Source organism: Centruroides vittatus, unplaced genomic scaffold (genome assembly GCF_030686945.1).
Source record: "Centruroides vittatus isolate TY-2023 unplaced genomic scaffold, ASM3068694v2 contig_1787, whole genome shotgun sequence".
Taxonomy (NCBI): domain Eukaryota; kingdom Metazoa; phylum Arthropoda; class Arachnida; order Scorpiones; family Buthidae; genus Centruroides; species Centruroides vittatus.
The window spans coordinates 166,059-186,409 of NW_027121094.1; the positions used below are offsets into that span (position 1 = coordinate 166,059).

The window sequence follows — 20,351 nt, forward strand, 5'->3', positions numbered from 1 at the left end:
TTTTTTATGGCATTATATACACAGTGTACTGAGTTATTTATGTCTGTCAAATTTCTCTTGATACAATATTTTAGATTTTTATTGTGTTTACTCTTTAATTGGGCTAATGAGGGAGTCTGTGCACCCGAAATTCATTTCCACATTAATAAAAGTTATATTTGAATAATTTAGTCTGGTTCCGTCTCGTCCTAACGTGATGAGTCCTTCTCATTTAGCTGTTTCGATTCAAATTGTAGCGCCGGGCATTTTTAATTTATTGCATCGAATAGACAAATAGTACTGACCACGATCTGCATGCATTCGTTCAGTTCTAAAGAAAAGTGGACACATTGACATACCAACTCGATTACTTTATTTGCAGATAGATTTTTATTTTCCTACTTAAACTGTAACTACAAAAACTACTATAATAAATAGTACGTACTGCACATTCAAGATGCTTGTGTTATAACAGTTTTCAACTTAATTAATAGCACTCTATTCTTCTATTCTCTTTTCTTTTAACTCATAATCAAATTCAATAAGTTACGACAAATATTGATTTTTTTACTGTTAATTAAATTAAAAAAGCAAAAATGTAAATAAACATGTTAAGTATTTTTTCAGGTATAATAAGAACTAATCACCCTTTTAATATTTTTACTGAAAAATGTTAAATGTTTTATGCTTTATCGATCAGAGCTCTGGATTCGAGGCTAAAGCTGTGTGTATCTTACCCTCACGAGCTGTTGGGTCAGAGTTTAGGTTGAATGTTGTTCCTTATAAATTATTTTTCAGTATTAAGTTTGGGTCTAAACGGATTGACAAAAATGACATTTTATTATATGTAAATGTAAATATGGTTCTGGTTGCTCATTCCTGTTGAATAGCTTATATGTTCCAATCTGTATTTTTTTCGTTTTATTTGCTGTTTGTCTTTGTTCCATAGTATCATTTGTTCTAAAGCAGTTGCACAGTGAGTAACACTTTATCACTACGTTACAGTTCAACGATTCCAATTGCATTAATTTAAAAAACGGTTCCGTCTTACCTCTGGTTTACTGATTTCCTGCTAACTTTTGTTTTTTATGTCTTAAATTTAAAAAAATGCCCGATAAGTGAAGTATTTGTATCTCTTGTGTGGTATTCACTTTCCCATTTTATATGAAATCTTTATATCTTGGTGAATAATCTAAAGTTTATCAAACACTATAAAATCTCCATCGTCTCACAGTATTTTTGTTCGACTTTTATTGATTGTGATACACCTGTCTCTTGCGAAAAAAAATTCTTTTTTTAAGTCCTAAAGTTTCCCGTAAGTACTAATACTTAGCTCCTAATTTTATTCATTTTGCTTTAATATAAAAGTCTTCAGTAATGGTTTAGAAACATCTACTAAGTGAAGATATCCTATCGAGGATTGTTACCCTGTTGACATCGAGATCATCTTTGTGTATGTTTATAATTAAAACCAACACGATTTTTTATACGTATAAACCACCATTTATTAAACTCAGTCGTTTCTAACTTATTGTGTAAATGGTCTCAGTAGTGGCATGAATTTTATGCTGTACAAATGGAACCGGTATTCAATACGATCGAATAGCACGAATTGATGAAAGTTGAATCGCCTGATACAAAATAATTGGGCTACGAACGTTTAATTTGTATTCGAATTTCAATCTCTCGCGACGATAAGAGATTCCTTTACTACCACTTAACCAATAAAACAGATACTATTATAATTCTATTCGATCAATCTAATATTTATGGTATAAATATTATAGTTATGTAGATTATTAATTTTCTTGTTATTCCTTATATTTATTTAATGTAGCGGTACTTTTTAATTTAAATTTGATTTTTATTAATAACAGTAATGGAAATTGAGTCTGAAGATAAATACGCTTTCTCCAAAGTGTACAAAGATGGAAATTTCGCCTTCAATTATCGAAGTGATATTGTTAATAAAACAGTAGAAATGGAAGAATTTGTTTCATTTTGTCTGCATGAAATATTTCGCGATGGTAAGTTTTAATTTAAACAGCAATTTGTATTAATAAATATTTAGTTTATTTTTCAATAAATTCTTCTAAATGTGTTAAACAAAGAAAGAAATCCGAAAATTTCTTTTAATAAATAAAAAGCTGGCAATTGTTCTTGCGCTACATTCCGGCACTCGATAGGGAACTTAAAGGAACCAGAAAAGAAATCCAATAATTTTCTATTGTACGGTGATATAAATTTTAAATAATAACAAAAACTTATAAGGAGTAATTTTAATATCAATTTCTCTATTTAAAAAATACTTAAGTTTAAAAAACAGTAAAATGGCATGTTCGAAGTGAAAATTGTGTATGGCGACATATGTTATATCAGTGTTTCCGAAAATGAGCTCTACACTCGCTGAAGGCGGTGAGTAAATTTACAGGGTGAAAATAAGCAAGAGTGTGGCAGAGGGCACTAAAGCGGTCCCGACCGAACAGAGGCCGTAGGCGAGGGATCGGATCACTGATAATCTCTCTTTCCTCCATTAAAAACGGGAAAGAAACGTTACGTTTGGTTTTCCACGTGTAAAGAATAATGTACAGTAACTACACAATGCGTGAGGTTGATAGAAAAGCTTTTCTAAGACTCCTTCCACACAAGGAAAAACTAGTTGGGGCGTTTAGTTTAAGTTTATGGAACCGAGCGGCGGTGTCTAGGAGACGTTTAGAAACCAGTGTGTTATTTGATTTTATTAAAATTGTTTTACATTATTACTTATTGCAAAATGGCAAGAGACTTCATTTAGATCCCTGCTTTTATAAAAAGTTGAAAATCCATATACGGATAAAATTTTCATTAAGTCTAATTCACTTCAGATATGACGTATGATTCCTTTCTACGATCAATTTTTTATCCCTTGACCTGTAATTACCAAAGTTTAAATGAATGAATTCCAACACATAGAAATAACCCTACCAAGTTTCAAAATTTTGGTTTAACCAGTCCTGAGATATAATATAAAATAGACGATAAAATACATACACATATAGAATTTTGTAAGGAGTGTTTTACATTTTTGGCTCTACAAACGAGTGTTTTTACATTTTTGCAATTTGGAAATATTGTATACATGTTGAAATCAATCCATTTTTTTCTAAGTAAACAACAAATAGAAAAAAATAAAGCTAGCGTTTTTGGCGCATTTCAAGAATTAGAGAAAATATTCTGTTTACTTTCCTGGCTGTTATAACGTAACATTGCAATCGTGTTTAACAAATGACCCGTCGGGCTTCTGGAATATCGATGTTTTGAGACCCTCTGAACTCAAAAAAGTAAATAAAAAAATTGATTTCCAAAATATGTATTTAAGTATGATTGTGTTGGCGTCTATCTGGTTTAATATCTCAAGATGGGTTAAAGACTAAAAAACAAAATTTGGCTCGATAACTTGTATGTCAGGGTCATTGATGCTATTCATTTTTGGTGATTAAAGGTTCACGGATGGGGAGATAGAAGTGGATATGTGTAATATCTCGAAGGAAAATTTTACTCGTCATTGGCATTTACAATATGTTTAGAAGCTCATCTCTATCCTCAACATTAGGATGTTCTTATCTTTTTACATTAATTAATGAGACAAAGCTTCTATTTCAATAATGGTTCATAGCAGATTAAACAAAACAGAGTTTAACTTTGTGCAAATGTAACTTACTGTTTCTTAAATATAAAAATTTTCTCCGAGGAAGTTACTCAACTGGTTGCTGACTTTTTATTTTAACAGAAGCCTTTCGAGGCAAGAGAATTCTCGACGTAGGGTGTGGCCCGACTGTTCACAGAATGGCAGTTCCAAGTGAATATTTCTCGGAAATCGTTTTATCTGATTATTCTGAGCACAATCGCGAAGCGGTTCGCAAATGGATAAAAAACGAATCGTCGGCGAAGGATTGGGATACTTTGATGCCGATAGAAGTATTACTTGAAGGATTTCGGTATGTTTTATTATGTAAATATTTATTTAATTTTTATAAAATTCCAGAAATAATTCATTCTATATTTAACATGTATGTGATTAAATTTTACCCTGAACTATACTGTACTCCTCCAGTGTAATTCAGAGTTTGCACATAAATAAGTGCTTCGTACATTAGACATTAAACGAATAGCCTTTTTATTGTAGCTATAATTTGATAGGCTATTCGTTCAATGTGTATTTAAGCTAGAAGCGTACTTAATTTAATAATATAATAATACACTTTCTTATTAGAAAATCTCCTGCGTGGTATCCTCCTTGGCGGATAGCACAATACTGGGCTATCTACCGATATTTCTATATACATATCAAAATCTGTTCTCTAGAATTTATGACATTTGAAAAACTACGTATCGAGTTAAATACTGCTTTGTGAATTCCTTCGCGTTGGTTAATTGTAATAAACGAAAGAAAAATGGTTCCAAACTTTGCGTCTGGACTATATTTTATCACATTCCAACGTAATAACAGCAACATTACTTTCTTAAATCCCATCGTTTGTAGCCTAAGTATATTAACTGTAATTAATAATGCATTTCAAATTAATCACAATAATATTAATGTTATAATTTTTTAAATATAAGTTATATATTTTATTGAGGTAATCACTTTTATTTAATTTTAATTATTTATTTAACAGAAACGTAGACGAAGGAATAAATGAAATCAAACTTCGATTGAGACAAAAAATAAAAGAAGTAATTCCTTGCGACGTCTTGCAAAAAGACATCATTCCCTCGGACGTAGGAAAGTTTGATGTGTTGTTTACCTCTTTATGCTTAGAATCGGCTTGCGTCACATTAGAAGATTTTAAATCTCGCTGTTAAAAATTTCAGCAATTACATTTTGCCAAATGGTGGATTAGTAATGGTGACGACATTGGATACTTCCTATTATTATGTAGGAAATAATAGACTTCCATGTCTCCCAGTGAGTAAAGAGTATGTAAATGAAGCGTTGAAGGAAGCGGGATTCATTAAAAAGCATTATTATTTTATGGAAAACAATCGTGAACTGGCGTTGGCGAATGTAGCGGTATCTTAATATTATCTGCAATTAAATCGATTTAACCGATTTTATGAATTGCCTATTGAAAGTCTAGATCTAGATTAAAGACGGTGAACTATATTAAAAATGGTTGGTTAATTTTTGTTTAAGGCATTGCTAGAGTTTGATATTGATGTTACGAGAACGTATGATTAAAGGAAGTTTCATATTATATGTGTGCTAAGTTATTGTTGATTCCTATGGAAATTCCAATTTAATGAAAAATAATTTGAAATAATCAATTTTGTGTCAGGCTGATCTCTACTAGGCCCCCATAACAATACTCTGGCTACGCCAATGTTTTTTTTTTAAACTCTTTTCGCCCTGTGGGCACCAAGGCCTCTTTTTGCAAGCCCATTATGGGTTCGGGCAGGCCCACAATGGGGCGACCGGGTGGTGAGGGACAGGGCCCGACATATTCGGACGGACCACCCCCCAAAAATTCCTGGGGATTTTTCGACCCGTCGGGATTCGAACCCGTGATTCAATTTTATGTCAGGCTAACCTCTACTAGGCCCCCCATAACAATACCCTGGCTACGCCAATGGTTGTCACGACGTTTATTATTACAGTTATTACTTTAAAGTCACCCACACGTCAGCCTTTCGTTAACTAGCGTCATTGTGCAGTAAACAACCTGTACATTTACTTGCGCCGGTTCTTAGGCCCCGTAATTTAAATTTTCCTGGGCCCCATGAATCTATAACGCGTCTCAGTGAGTATGATATTCTGGACGGTAATCCAGCGGATGGTGTCGGTATTGGTTGATTATTCGTGGTATATAGAAGTTTGGAGATTTGAAAGCCATCTGATTTCTTCAGAAGACTGGTTTGAAATGCAAAATAAAGCATTTACGAATTCACGCACAGTAGAGAAAATCCTTCGAAAGTAATCATTAGCGTTTTACTAGAATGGGGCTACATAGGAGACTGCTATATCGTTGTCATACAAAAGTATTTATAAAAGTTTATTTTCATCAAGCGATCATAATACAAAACAATTTCAAAATCTAAAACATTTTGTTGATCTTTCTCCAAATCTTATATTTTTGAAATTAATAAAATGAAATTAATCGGCTTGTGAGTGATAAAATTATAATAAATCACCCGTATAAGACCACATAAGTTGTAGAAAACAGAATTTCTAAAATTAATCGTTTCCACAGACAACAATTAATGACACGCGACAACAATATCTTTGTTTTCCGATTGTTATATCGAATCGATTTGTTTTACGCGATTGTAGAGAAAGATGAGTCAAAAGACGAAATTTTTTTGGAAATGGATTGGTACGATCTTCGGACGAAGACCTCCAATTCGAGACAGGAGTGAGCGGAGAGAGGAGGACGACCCCAAGATTTATTGGGACAAGACCAAGATAGCCGGATTGAGAAAGGCTTTCGTTAAGTTCGAAAAGGAGTTGGAGACAAATGATCCTTCACAGGATGCAGACGTCAGCGGGCTTCCGGCACAATCGTCGGAATATCCTTATGATCCAGAATTTGGAAAATTTCCGTCAGATTTCGCAAAAATTCGGAACGATCCAGACGTCAGTGGGTTTTCTTCGGGGTCCTCGACACATCATTCCGAAAGTATAGAGCGAAACGACCCCAAAATATATTGGGACAAGACCGAGATAGCCGGATTGAAAAAAGCTTTCGGTCAGTTCGAAAAGGAGTTGGAGGACGAAGCAAATTTCCAGCGCGCAATGTTCGGAGGGCCTCCGCAAAGTAAGAAGTTGAAGATAAACTGGATCTTCTCTCGTTGTTGCTTCGGTAGGGCCTAGAAATCCAAAACTCGTTTCTCTTACGAACGGCCTTTCGAGTAAGCTCCATTTTGACAAATTACACATTCGCTTAGTTCGCTTCATTCATTGACGAAATATTTAAATTTATTTTTATTTTTACAGTCCTGGTATGCAGGCTGCTAATATAAACGTAGCTGTAAGGAAGAAATTGAAAGCATTTTTAGAAACAATTTGTCGATTGTTTTGAGAGAATAAACGAAAATGTATAAAACTGTGGACGGACTCGATCATTTGTTGTGAAAGGGAGATTATACCCTATCGGTGACGTAAATCTTGGACAGGATAATAATACCCGGATATGACGAATACTCTGGATTCGTCAAATCCAGGTATTATTATCCAAGATGATTAGTGAATAGACTTATTTCAAGTAAAAAAAAACTGAATTCACGTAATTGTTGTTTAAAGATTGAGTGTAGTCAATTTCATCATCATTGCGGTTTAATATCGGTCAACGAACTGATCTTAACAACGTTTCAAATAAACTAAAATCGTAAAACATTTACTCCATTTTCATATTTGTATTTATATATTCGCGTATCAAAATTAAGATTTCCTGTATAATCCGAATTTCTTGTGATATTTTATCTAAATATTAAATATTTTGTACAAAATTAGTAATTATCATTACGCGATATGCAATTTTCGTCAATTTCGTTTATGAACTTTGATATTTCCATGTAAAAACTCATTTTATAACAATGAAATTTATGGACAGAGGAAATTCCTGTATATTCATTACTTATAAACTAATTTCGTCCATAGTGAACGAGTGTAAATAAATCACTGAAACCCTGGCAGTTGTTAGTAGGATTTCACTTTTTCAACGGTGCTTTCGGATTTTCCTCCCACAAAGTTTTTCCGGGAGGGATTTCCCTTCGCATATCATCCTTGCCTTATCTCATTAATTCTACAATGTGGTGAACAGATTTTATGAAACGTTTATTGCGAGATGTAAAATTTTCTATACAATAATTTATTTTTGCAAATCCAAGTTTTATTATATGTAAAAAGTTCCGAAGTATTAGTTTGGAATTTTGAATATGCAACTCGTCTTCTTACAGTATTCCACACGTTCTATGGGATTTGGGTCCAGAGATCTACTGACCATTTTATGTGACAAATGTAGTTGATGCCAAGAAAATCGCTAACGAGTGCAACCCTGTGTTTGTGGGTATTATTGTTCATATAAAGAAACCTTCATCCATTCGCAAAAATTTCATACGAAGTTATAAAACCTCGTCTCTGTACCTTCTTCCTCTAATAGAGTTCGAGTGACGACCCGAAAGTGAACGGACGTGTTTTTATGGTATCTAATTTTCTTTCGTCTGGCTCACCCTACACTCGACCCCACGACTACGACTGCAAAATAATACGACATATATATGTATATATTGTTATGAGAGTGAGTGCAATATAAGTTTGTTAACTCCTTGCAAGTACAAGCATTTAACGCAACAGATTGATGTCTGTTTTCTACATACAGTACACGCGGCTTAAATTCGAAAACACTCAAAATATACTAAAAAAAAAGTTATTGTACCGAACAATATCGTCATCGGTTATATTTTAATTTCTAAAGTTTCCAAATGAATATTAAAAAAACAGTATTTGGCCCTCGGGTTAGTTTACTTTTGCGTCTTTAAGTGTTGATAAGATTGTTTGCGAACGCACATTTACTCCCTCGGGCTTTCGTTTAGTAAAAAAGTTTTGTAAAAATGTCCTTTGGTGTAATTTATAAATTGTGAGCCATTTGAGTTTTTAATGGAATAAACGTTTGTTTTATTTTAGTCGTTTTTGATCCCGTATCTGGTTTGTTTCCAAGAAACAGACGTAGCATTTATATTTTTGCAACGGATTTTAAATTTTACTAGTGAATATTAAATAAAAATGACTTACGTTTTTGCATTACAGTTCTTTCTGTTTATAAACTTATAAATAACTCTTGTTTGTACGTTAGTTTTATATTTCGAGTTAAAAATATACCACGACGTCTGTTGTCCAGAGTGGTAATATAAGTTTGTAAATAAAATGTATTTATAATGTAAAATTTACGTATATTCTTGAAATATAACAATGTAATTTATTTATCGTAACAACAGTACTTATTCCGAGTTTAAATAGAAGATACAGTAGAGCGTCGAAAAGTGGAACCAATTGGGGACTGGGGTCCTTCCAGTTAATGATTTGTTCCAGTTTCCGACTTTGTACGAAAAAATACATTAACCTGTCCGATGTTCAAATTTTTCTCCGTTGCGTATCGCTTCCTGTTGAATTTTTCTCCGTTGCGTGTCGCTTCGTGTTGAATTTTCGTCGATTTTAAGCCTAACGAAAATTTTTATAATAATCATCGAGGCTATCGTATCGTTAAAAATTATTTCTGCATTTTGTACAAACAAAATAAATATATTAAAGAATATAAAAAACATGCAAATTATACTTTAGAAGTAAATTTAGTATCAAAAACATTCGATTCAGCACGACACAGTCCGACTGAAAATCGTTCCACTTTCCGGCCATTCCACTTACCGACGTTCCACTTATCGACGCTCTACTGTATATATATCTATTTAATACAATATTTTAATTAAATTAAAAATCTAACAAATTAAAACCTTTCGCATTTTGAAATACTTTAATAGAAAATTTAGTAAGTTTATATATTAACTTTACAATATATATATAGTGTACAAAATTGCTCTTATAATGTGCAAATAATACAATTAATATAAACATCTTATTTTAATATAACATTTTACTGTAAGAATTTTAAAACTATAAATTTTCCTTTATTTCATTTTATATTTTAAAATGTGCTAAATGTAATATTAGTTTAAAAGTTTCAACAGAACAATAAACTGTTTAAATAACAGATCAAGTTTATTAAAATAGAAAATATTTTAAATATATCTATTAATAAAATCATCGAAAGCATTCGATGGAGTTAGTGACAGACAACGACACTCGTGGCATTACGGAGTCCTAATTACGACGTATTAAAAGGTGAAAAGTGCACCTTACATTAGAGTTAATACGATTTATTTTTTATTGGCTGTCTATAGCGTGTGATGTGAAAATGTTTATCAATTTGAGTCGACACGTACAAGTCTGCCTGTTTACGTGTCGACTTGTTTGCTTGACACGGCTGTGCCAGTACACTTTGCCTTTAGTTGCTTTATAGGCTAATTTATACGAGTAATATTTTAATCATTAGTTTAAACTACCCGATTTTATTGTTGCGTAGCGACTCAATTTAATGTCAAAAATTTGGACCTTTAATATCTCGAAGAGCGATGAACCCATCTGGTCGAAATTTAACATAGGTCTATTTAATGTCTCCATGTTTAATGGAGATCTTCAATTTTGAATAAATTGATTCGTTGGATCGTTTTGGACTTACTCGATCGGCATTTACACCCAGAGATAATAGCTACATCGAGCTAGCAAACTATCTAGAAGGAGAATGAGTGTGTTTAGTAGTTTTTTTTACAGCCGACCGCCTCCCGTGTGTCCTTTCGGTGGTTTTATTTAAAAATTTTGAATAATTATAAAATAATAAGACTATTTTTAAATTTTAACATATTATTAGTCAATCGGCTATCATCTGACTACTTTTGCGCTTACTTTTAACGTATTAACTATTATACGTCATATCTCGAGAAGGATCGGACTTAATGAAGATTTTACACGTTAACATTTTCGATTTTATTTTTAATATACAACTAATCTTACCCTTCAAAATTAAGTGTTTTGTCGTTCGATAATACTGTAACAATATAATATTTTTTAAATAATAAAATCTCATAACACTATAATATGACGAAGACACTATTTATTAACCATTTTGGCTTCGAGCGTAAGATTCAAAGTTTTTATCCGCTGTTACGAATATTGGTTTAAAAAAAATACATAAATAACAAAAGTTTACAGCAAAACTTTCTTTATAACTATAAAACTGAACAACGAAACACGAACCACAACTTCAACTATGTCGCGAGTGGTCTGTCCACCACGTTTAAATCAGAAACGACAAGAAAAATCGAAATTTACTACCAATGGCATTCGTGCACAGTATCACTCAGGCACGTTGTTTTGCATTACGCTTCAACTTCAAAAATACATTATCTTTGAAAACAGAAAAACAATTACCACAAAAATGACTGAATACGCGAGAATCGAGTGATTTTCTACTTTCTTCGTCACTTTGTGTCTGGTTTGCAAAGGAGCAATAACTCTTTGTGGATAGCCGAGAATGGTTTCTCGAGCTTCGCTCCACGAATGAGGACCTCGAAGTCTGTATTGATAAGGAAGACTCGGACCGGTCATCAATGCCCAAAATAACTTCGGGTCGGTGAAAAACATCTTCACGAAGTCGGGTTTCACTCCGATTAACGAAGCTAATTCGTCCAAGTAATTGATGTAATCCACTTGGATGGTGTGACGTTTGGCATCGTAATAACGCTTTCTGATTGCTCTCAATTGTTTCTCGATGTCTTTTCTCATTTCTTCTTCGCTGGGAAAAAGGACCTTCTTTACTAGAACTTGAACAAACCATCTAATTTACATTTCAAAGACGGGAAAGGCACCTCCTACAGTCTGTATCAAACCCACAATACCTAAGGTGGGATGTTTCAGATGCGGAGGATATACGAACTTGTATAATTCCACTCGATTATCCGCGGTGTCTACGATCTTCTTATCCGAGAAAGGAAACTTAATTTGGTATCCGGTGGCCAGAATAACGCGGTCTACTTCGGTGACTTCGGAGTCTCCTTTAAAAAGTACTCCGTTTTCTTCGAAACGTTCGATATCGCCTTTGACCGTGACCGTACCGCTCAAAATTCTGTTTGGCAATGCGTCGTTAACCATGGGTTGTTGCTGCAGGATTCTGTGTTTGGGTTTTAACTGGTAAGTTTCGTGATCGAAAGCCTTATTCAAATATCTTTCCTTATACCAGCTCGACAGATTGAGAGGAACCAAACTGAACAATATATTTAGAAATCGAGTAGTGACCGCATCGTCGATTGGTCTTCCGTTTTCTCCCACTCTGTGCATTACCCAACAACCTCTTCGTGTACTAAGGTATACCTAAAAATAAATAATGGTAAATTACAAATTATTGGTGAATTCTAAATATAAATTATAATAGAAAACATTTGTTAGAAAATTTCCAGAGAGACGTGAACTACAAAGTGAAAGATATTTTTTATTTAATTAGTGATAATTATTAATTTTTGGTGTGTAAAACAAACTAATTTTTAAGATATATTATTTACAGCAATGTTTCTCAACGGGGGCGATATCGCCCCCAGGTGAGCGATTTTTCCATGTCGGGGGCGATTAGTAACAATTTATATTTTGGGGGCGAAAAACAATTTTCCGGGGCGGTATAGTAAAACATTATATTAAGAACAATTAGATATTTTATTCATTATATGGTACAATAATTAAACAAATGGCATTCCTATAATCCTTCTTCCTTCCACTTTTAACCCTTTTTTACCGTCCAAACAAACAAATCGGTTACAATTAACACAAAAAGGTGATTTGCAATTACTTTTGACAAATTTCGAACAAAAGATAAACAGATTGGCTCGACTTCGTCAGCCTCAAGGTTCGCACTAACAATAATTTTTCTGTATACTTAAACATTTTATATTCAATAAAATGTGTTAGATTTTATTATATTTGTTAACACTTATGTGTTTTAATTTGTTATTATGTTCAAATTTAATACTTATTCTGAGTAAATAAATGTTTAATTTTTTACAAATTATAATTATCGAATAAACTAATAAACCCAACAAAATTTTTTTCGAAGTGAAGGGGGCGATACTACGTAACGGTTTAATTGAAGGGGGCGATACTACGTGATGGTTTTATTGAAGGGGGCGATGATTCGTTAGAGATTGAGAAACACTGATTTACAGCAATGTTCGATACTGATATAAATAAAGAACACGTTACTCTATTGTTCGCTCTGAATCTAATTCTTGCCTGTAAATATCGGGTAGTATTTACATACTACCCAAACTATAATAAATGTTTAGTATACATACTTATATAATTTTATATTTAGAGAATATTTTAACAAATACAGCAATTCCTCGCGTAACTTTGGCGAGATAATACACAGGCGCATTTGTAATCATTTACAATTACTGCTGTTGAATTTTCTTTGTAAATAGTAAAGATCCAATCTATGAAGGGAGAAGTAAATGCTGGAGGTGTGAAATATCATCTAATACAAAGTTAAAATTTAATCTATGGCTGTCGTTATACGTCCTTCGCTCAAACTCGTAATTTCCACGACTGTGTCGACGACATTTAGGAAATATACAGCGAATCCTCACTCAAAGTGAATGTATCTCCTATAAAACAGCCTCAGTTAGTTTGACACGAAATAAAGTCATTGTTAGTTGCGTTGTTTTTGATCGGACTTGCTGTACGAACGGATTATGTACAGGAATATGTAAATTAATTAGTGCTCTTCGCTTACGATCAATGCTCCCTTGCATTGGTGCGTGAATTCTGAACAAGACGTTGAAGTAAGCATTACTTCATGTTGTATTCTGAATATCATTTCATGACATTACGTTCTTGGTGATATCTGCCATCATCCACTCGAAGCATCACAGTTTTGAAGGTAGACTGTAGTCATTTAGTGAACAGTTCGGATCTCCACGAACGCTTCAATTCCTTGTAGCATTCAACATTACTTCATCAGGTGTCAAAAAACTCAACTTTTATAAAGAAAAATTTCACAAATCATTACACAATTTTTTTCGGTCTCTGTGTTGACAATTCGTTAAATCTCTGTTCCTGTATTAAGCTTCAAAGTGGGTGACTTTGATCGCCCACTTTAAAGCTTAATAACGTGTGTTATTATGACGAAAATTCTGAAATTCTGCAAAGAGATTTGCGTATTCGGAAGATTTATACTATAATATTATGTAGTTAAAGGTCAAGGGGGAGGGAGATATAGGGGTCGTGTGTCATATCTCGAGTAGTGTCAGATTTAATAACGATTTTACTAGTTATTTGCATTTACAACACGCGAATGCCTGTATACGTATAAACACGTATAAATCAGGTGAAATGAAAAGTAACATACGTTATACTAAATAAAATAACTTATAAAAATTTTAAGTTTTACTTTTTGAGCGACTGAACTCGTCTCCACAGCAGCGTCACCCGCAGAGTTTCCCGCTCCTACCACCACAACTCTCCTTCCTTCGAATTTGTTCGGTGTTTTATAACTGTGAGTGTGAGTGATTCTTCCTCTAAACTTTTCCTGTCCAGCGAAAGTAGGGGTATTCGGAAACACGTGATGGCCGGTGCATACCATAACCGCATCTACAGTCTCTTCTCGCTCCTCTTTACTCTTCAAGTTTACACTCGTGATTGTCCATTTGCCGGTCGAATCGTAATCGTCGGCCTGAACGATCCTTTCCACTCGATGGTGGAACTTGATGTGCGGCATTAGATCGAATTTCTCTGCGTACAGGCAAATATTCTTGAACATCACGGTGTTATGCATGTAATTTGGATACTCCTTCGGAGGTGGAAAATCACTGGCCGCAGTCATTTCTTTGCTGGTATTGATGATAGTGGATTTTGCAACCGAAGCCAAACCCTCTTCGTCGCTGTCTCTGTATCTCCACAGACCTCCTATGTCAGAGGAGGTCTGTGGAGTACTCAGCAGGAGGAGTACTCCACAGTCAGAGGAGTACTCAGCAGAGGCTGCCCTCAGGGGTCTAACTCGGGACCTCTATTCTGGAATATAGTGTACGACAGTTACTTGAAAACGAACAAAGGAGAAGGCATTACTGAGTTAGCATACGCTGATGATACAATAATAATATACGGCTCAAACTCAAGAAGAGAAATAGAAAACACTGGTGACAAAGTTCTAAATCTAATAACAAAGAGGGGTAAAGAACTCAAGCTCTACTTTAACCCCCAAAAGACAAGAGCGATCATATTCACAAGAGGAAGAACTCCCGACCTATATAAGAGACCACCAATAATAAAGATGGAAGGACATAACATAAAAGTGGAAAAAGAAATGAAATACTTGGGAGTGGTGTTGGATCACCGTTTAACATGGTTGCCACATGCTTCTTACGTACGGACAATCTGTACAAGCCTATTTAACGCTCTAGCAAGAGTGGCCAAAGTGAAGTGGGGACTAAAGAGTGAAGCTATTGCAACAATCTATAATGGGGCATTTATACCAAAGATAACTTATGCAGCGGGTGCTTGGTATGAAGCCGCTGAAAAAGGAACCATCAAAAGAAAGCTAAGGAGTGCACAGAGGGTTGCACTATTAAGAATGACTAAAGCATTCCGCACTACCTCCACGGAAGCTTTGATGGTGATTGCCGGGACAACACCAATAGACTTAGTTCTTCGGGAAAAAGCTAAAAGTTATAAGTGTAGAAGAGGACACCCAATAAGCATAAGTGACCAGATATATCATGAGAGGGATTACGAGAGGCAGCCTACGGCCGCCATGTTACCTAAACTCTATAATCGCATAGCTATTAAACTTGCGGAAGAAGAAAATAGAGATGAAATAGAAATTTACACTGATGGGTCTAAGGTTGAGAACAGAGTGGGAGCATCGTTCATTGTAATAAAAGATAAAGAGGAAATTCATCAAGCTCAATATAGGTTAGACGATAGATGCTCTGTGTATCAAGCAGAACTGTTCGCCATTCTCCAATCCATAAAATGGATTCTCTCCACCAGTGTTCCTGGCCCAGTGATAATAAACACAGATAGTCAAGCTGCAATCTACACACTGCGGCAATTCACTGATAAAAACATAATGGCCATGGAAGTCAAGAGTATCATAGAGGAACACGATCTTAAAATCAAAGTGAGATGGGTAAAAGCCCATATTGGAATTGAAGGGAATGAGAGAGCAGATGCTCTCGCCAAAGAAGCCACTCTACTTACTGATGTCTCCTATGATAAAATCCCAATGTCATATATTAAAAGACTGCTACGGCAGGAATCAATTGATGAATGGCAAGAGGAGTGGAGTTATAGCGAGAAGGGACGGCATACATTCTGGCTGCTCCCAAATATTGAAGAGAGAATAAACGAATTAAGATGGCTTCCACAGGATTATACCATTACACAGCTATTATCAAACCACTGTAACACAAAAGAATATTTGAGAAAGATCGGCAAGCAACAAGAAATATCTTGTGAATGCGGTAAAGGTGACCACAGCCTTGAGCACGTTATACAAGAATGTACAAAGTATGAGAGAGAAAGACTACAGTTACAGCTCCTTGCTAAAGAGACCATTAATGCCACTAACTTGGACTTATACATGATAATCCGGACCAAAGACATGATCCAAGAGGTGAGAACCTTCACGCGGAGAGTACTGTCGTGAATGAGGGAGCGAGTTGCTCCCCTGGCGACAAGAGTTGCAATTTTGTAGAGGCAACATGCCTATGTATTATATGTAAATAACTCTTTTTATGTATGTTTTATGGCTTTATGTGTTAAATTGAAGTTCGAATAAAGAAAATGTCTCCCTTGTGGTGCGAGTAGCGGTAGAAGGGTGTTACTGATCCCCGAAAGGGGAAATGATGATTACCCAATGAAAAAAAAAAAGACCTCCTATGTCGTCGCTTCCTTCGTAACAAACTACGTCTAAACCTTCTTCTTTACAACCTTTGATGGCTTCCAAGCCACAGACACCCGCACCTATTACAGCTACGCGCATCTTTCATTTAGTGTAATCGTCCTCTTGTTGTTATAGCTAATACAGAATATACTGATCTTCGACAGATTTTATGTCGTGTATTTATATTACATTAAATTCGTCATCAAATGATAGCATAAACGCCTGTTTATCTTAAAGTCCGATGGAAAACAATAAAAGTTTGTTCATCATATTTTTTCATCAAAGTTATAGTTCACCGAGATATATTGTCCAAAGTATACAGGGATTTGCATCATCTTGTGTTGAGAGTGAAGTACAGCAGATAATAATTGTCGAACTGATTATGAAGAAACTTTTGTGAGTTGAAATATTAACAGTTAGTTGTAGGGAGGCTAAAAATCTTACAACGAAAGGAGTACTGCGAAGGAGTATGAATATAGTACTGCGATTTTTTAGATTTAATATGCGCAAAATCTTTCTCGTAATGTACAGTACGCGATACGATCTTTATTCGCCTTATCTATTATTTCGATTTTAAAAAATTGAATGTAGACTAAACATGTGACATAAAATCGTTGAAAGGTCGGGAGATCTGGAATTAATACTAGCAACTAGAGAAGAATTATACGGAATTAAACATGCGTGTAGCTGTTATAGGTGCGGGTATCTGTGGCTTGGGATCCATCAAAGGTTGTAAAGAAGAAGGTCTAGATGTAGTTTGCTACGAAAAAACTGATGACATAGGAGGTCTTCTTAAATGGAGCAGTCCATCCTTCCTAACAGTTCGTCAGGAGGTTGGTACTCCAACTTTATTCAATGACCTTGCTTTGCAAGGGTTTAAATACAGAAACTATTCAAAAAATTAAAAAAGGCAATAAAATCGGTTAAATTTCTTAATTCTTTAAAAACTCTAAAAAACTTTAGATTCCAAGTAAAATAAACTACTCTTTAACTCCGATTTCGAGTGAGTTATTTAGACAATAAAGAACGAAAAGGTGCTATACTTTGATCAACTTCTTTATTTTATTTCCCAAATGCATTTCGCAACGCCTCATCAGTGGGTAGTTGAGTCTTGGTAACCTCCGTTCCTTTTATGCTGGAGGATGTTTTCCCAGCATGCATCTATCTGCATACCGTCATTCAGGTTAATTAAATTTGCATATTCTTTTATACAGAAATGTTCTATTATTCTACGTTTTAAACAATCTTCTTCTTTATAAAGTATTTTCACATTATTTCTATCTATTTTACAAAAATTATTTTTATAATGTAGGTACCACGGCGATTCTTCTCTTTTTAATCTTATTGCTGCCTCGTGCTCTTTTAAACGTATTTCCAACTTCCTTCCGGTTTCTCCAACGTAAGACTTCGTTTGTGGACAAGTACAAGATAATTTATAAATTACACCTGCAACATCAAGTTTGTTTAAGTATCATCTTTGTTGATGACATTAACTATATTCAACAATTTGTTCTTTTGTTTTGCCACGATACATATAGAATACTGTTTAAAAATTAATTTATATCTCTCATAAAGTTTATATACATACGGAAATTTAACATATATAATATTATCAATATGATTCTTTACATTATATCTGTAATTTACAAATTGATTGTACCACTTACATAATAAATTCTTTGGATAATCATTCAATAAATATTTTTTAAAAAGTTGTTTTATTTCTTTATCTATGTCTTCTTGTAAGGATGTTCTATTCACTATTTTTCTGAGGACCATAATAAAGACGTTTTTCTTGGTTTCTACGGGACAATATGATTTATAATTAACAGTCTTTTTTGTATTACATAGTTTTTCATACTTACGGAACAGCAATCGGTTTTCCTTTTTCAATATAGTAATATCCAGATAATTTAATTTCTGATTTTGGTCTTCCTCACTGGTGAACTTTAAGTTATTACTCAAACTGTTTGCATAGCTTTTAATATCTTGGGGTGAAGTTATTCATGAGTCATATATAATTAATATATCATCAACGTAACGTGCGTAGTACTCTATACCTGGAGCCTGTGATATATTTTCATCAATCGGTATCATGCAGATGTCAGCCAGTTTTGGCTGACATCCGACGACCGATCCCATAGAGATTCCATTTTTTTGGCGGTAAAAGTCTGTGTAAATTTTAAAATAATTATTTTTAAATATAAATTCAATAAAAATTAAAATGTGCTCAGGTATATTATATCTATTTATAGTTTCTTTAATCATTTCTAGTGTTATCGATGGATACATGGATTTGATATCTAAGCTCATAAGGCAATGACCTTAAAATTAAAAAAAGTCATTGCCTTATGAGCTTAGATATCAAATACCTTTTAGTAATCCATTAATTAATTCATCTGTATTTTTTATACTGTAGGGTGATCTATCGATTTTCTGCAAGTAGATTTTCAAGTAATATTCAAGATTATATAAAACTGTTTTTTTTTTAAATCCACCAATGGTCGACACTATTGGTTGAATAAATTGGTAATTAATCTTACTTCTGTAGATATACCACGTGATTTTCTGAGATTGTTGTCTTGGGGACTTAATATGAACCTGCCAATGCACGCTAAACCTTATCCGATAGTAGCAGAAGTTGAAAATGTTATACGGAAAATATCTGGATCCAACAAGGATAAAGTCCGAAGAACCCCCTCCCTCCGGCGCCACCGCATTCTTCCGTCGGAACCTCCGGCGAAGCCACGCCAACATCTTCATTCCGAAAAAAAAAAAAAAAAATTGCAATTAGTCGATTGAAACAAAAGCTTAAATTAATGCTAAAATTCTTTCGAGAAAAGCAAAATGCTCACCGCAGCTTTCGAATTAAATCTAAAAGATTCGAATCCGAAGCGCAAACGGCGTCCATCGAACGATGTGCCGAGATGTCTTCTGGGACCGATTCTCCAAGTAATATTAAATAAATTCTTACGTCTAGGGTCAATATGGACTAAGACTTGCCTGAAAAATCTTTAATCTTCTCCGCAAAAGACAGTAAACGGCAAAAAAGCAACGCAATCGAAGAGCACAACAAAAGCACGTCCGACCAGAACAAGAAACACAATCGAACTGCGAATCGTCATGCATGACAAATTTGGAACAAACGTTAAAAGACGTGTCAACAATGTTCGAATTACGTAAAAATTCGAATTAAATTTTATTTTTTTAAATAATTAATTTCTATTTTTTTCTAATAGTTTTCACATTTGTTTTAATTACAGTAAAGTTTTAAGTTTTAAAATAATTATAGTTTGCTTCAACGGTTTTCTTGTGTTCGGAATTTGATAAATAAATTATCTTCTGCATTTACGTGGTGCAGAATGTCCACCGTGGAGAGATAAAAGACGATCTTTTTAAATTCGGTTAATGTTACCTTAGGATCCAAAATGGCGGCCGGGGAAATTTTTCCCTACTTCGGAGACTGCGACGGGGAAAAAATTTTTCCCTAGAGTCGAGACGTCGACGACGTGGGTATTTTTTCCCCGTTCGATTTCTACCCTGCGTTCGACGTTGCCGAGTATTCTGTAACCTCGAAACGGAGACGGTATTGTGTAAATTTGCGACGGTAGAGGGAGCCTTTTCGTGACGTCGTGCGAGAGTAAAATCGGCGGGAAATTCGTAGAGGGTTACGAACGAATATGCAAATGCATGATCTGCGGCGCGATTTCTGTTCATTTCTGGGCAATTTTATGCAAATCGACTAGTTTCCTGTTGGAATCGTTTACTGCTGTGTTGCGACGAATTGCGTATTGGATTAATTGCAGTGTTTTTTTTTCGTAACGATATTTCATTCGCACACAAATTGCTATC

General features: G+C 34.4%; 1 protein-coding gene and 1 pseudogene across 1 annotated transcript; one reads left to right on the forward strand and one right to left on the reverse strand.

Moving 5' to 3' along the window:
- The first annotated feature begins 1,858 nt into the window (after positions 1-1,858).
- LOC136969429 (indolethylamine N-methyltransferase-like) lies at positions 1,859-4,824 on the forward strand. Its single transcript, XM_067263581.1, has 3 exons — positions 1,859-2,006; positions 3,749-3,956; positions 4,638-4,824. Exons 1-3 carry the CDS (start codon positions 1,859-1,861, stop codon positions 4,822-4,824), a joined length of 543 nt encoding a protein of 180 aa, XP_067119682.1.
- Positions 4,825-10,865: 6,041 nt separating this feature from the next.
- On the reverse strand, positions 10,866-16,598 carry LOC136969443 (flavin-containing monooxygenase 5-like; annotated as a pseudogene).
- Positions 16,599-20,351: the final 3,753 nt, after the last annotated feature.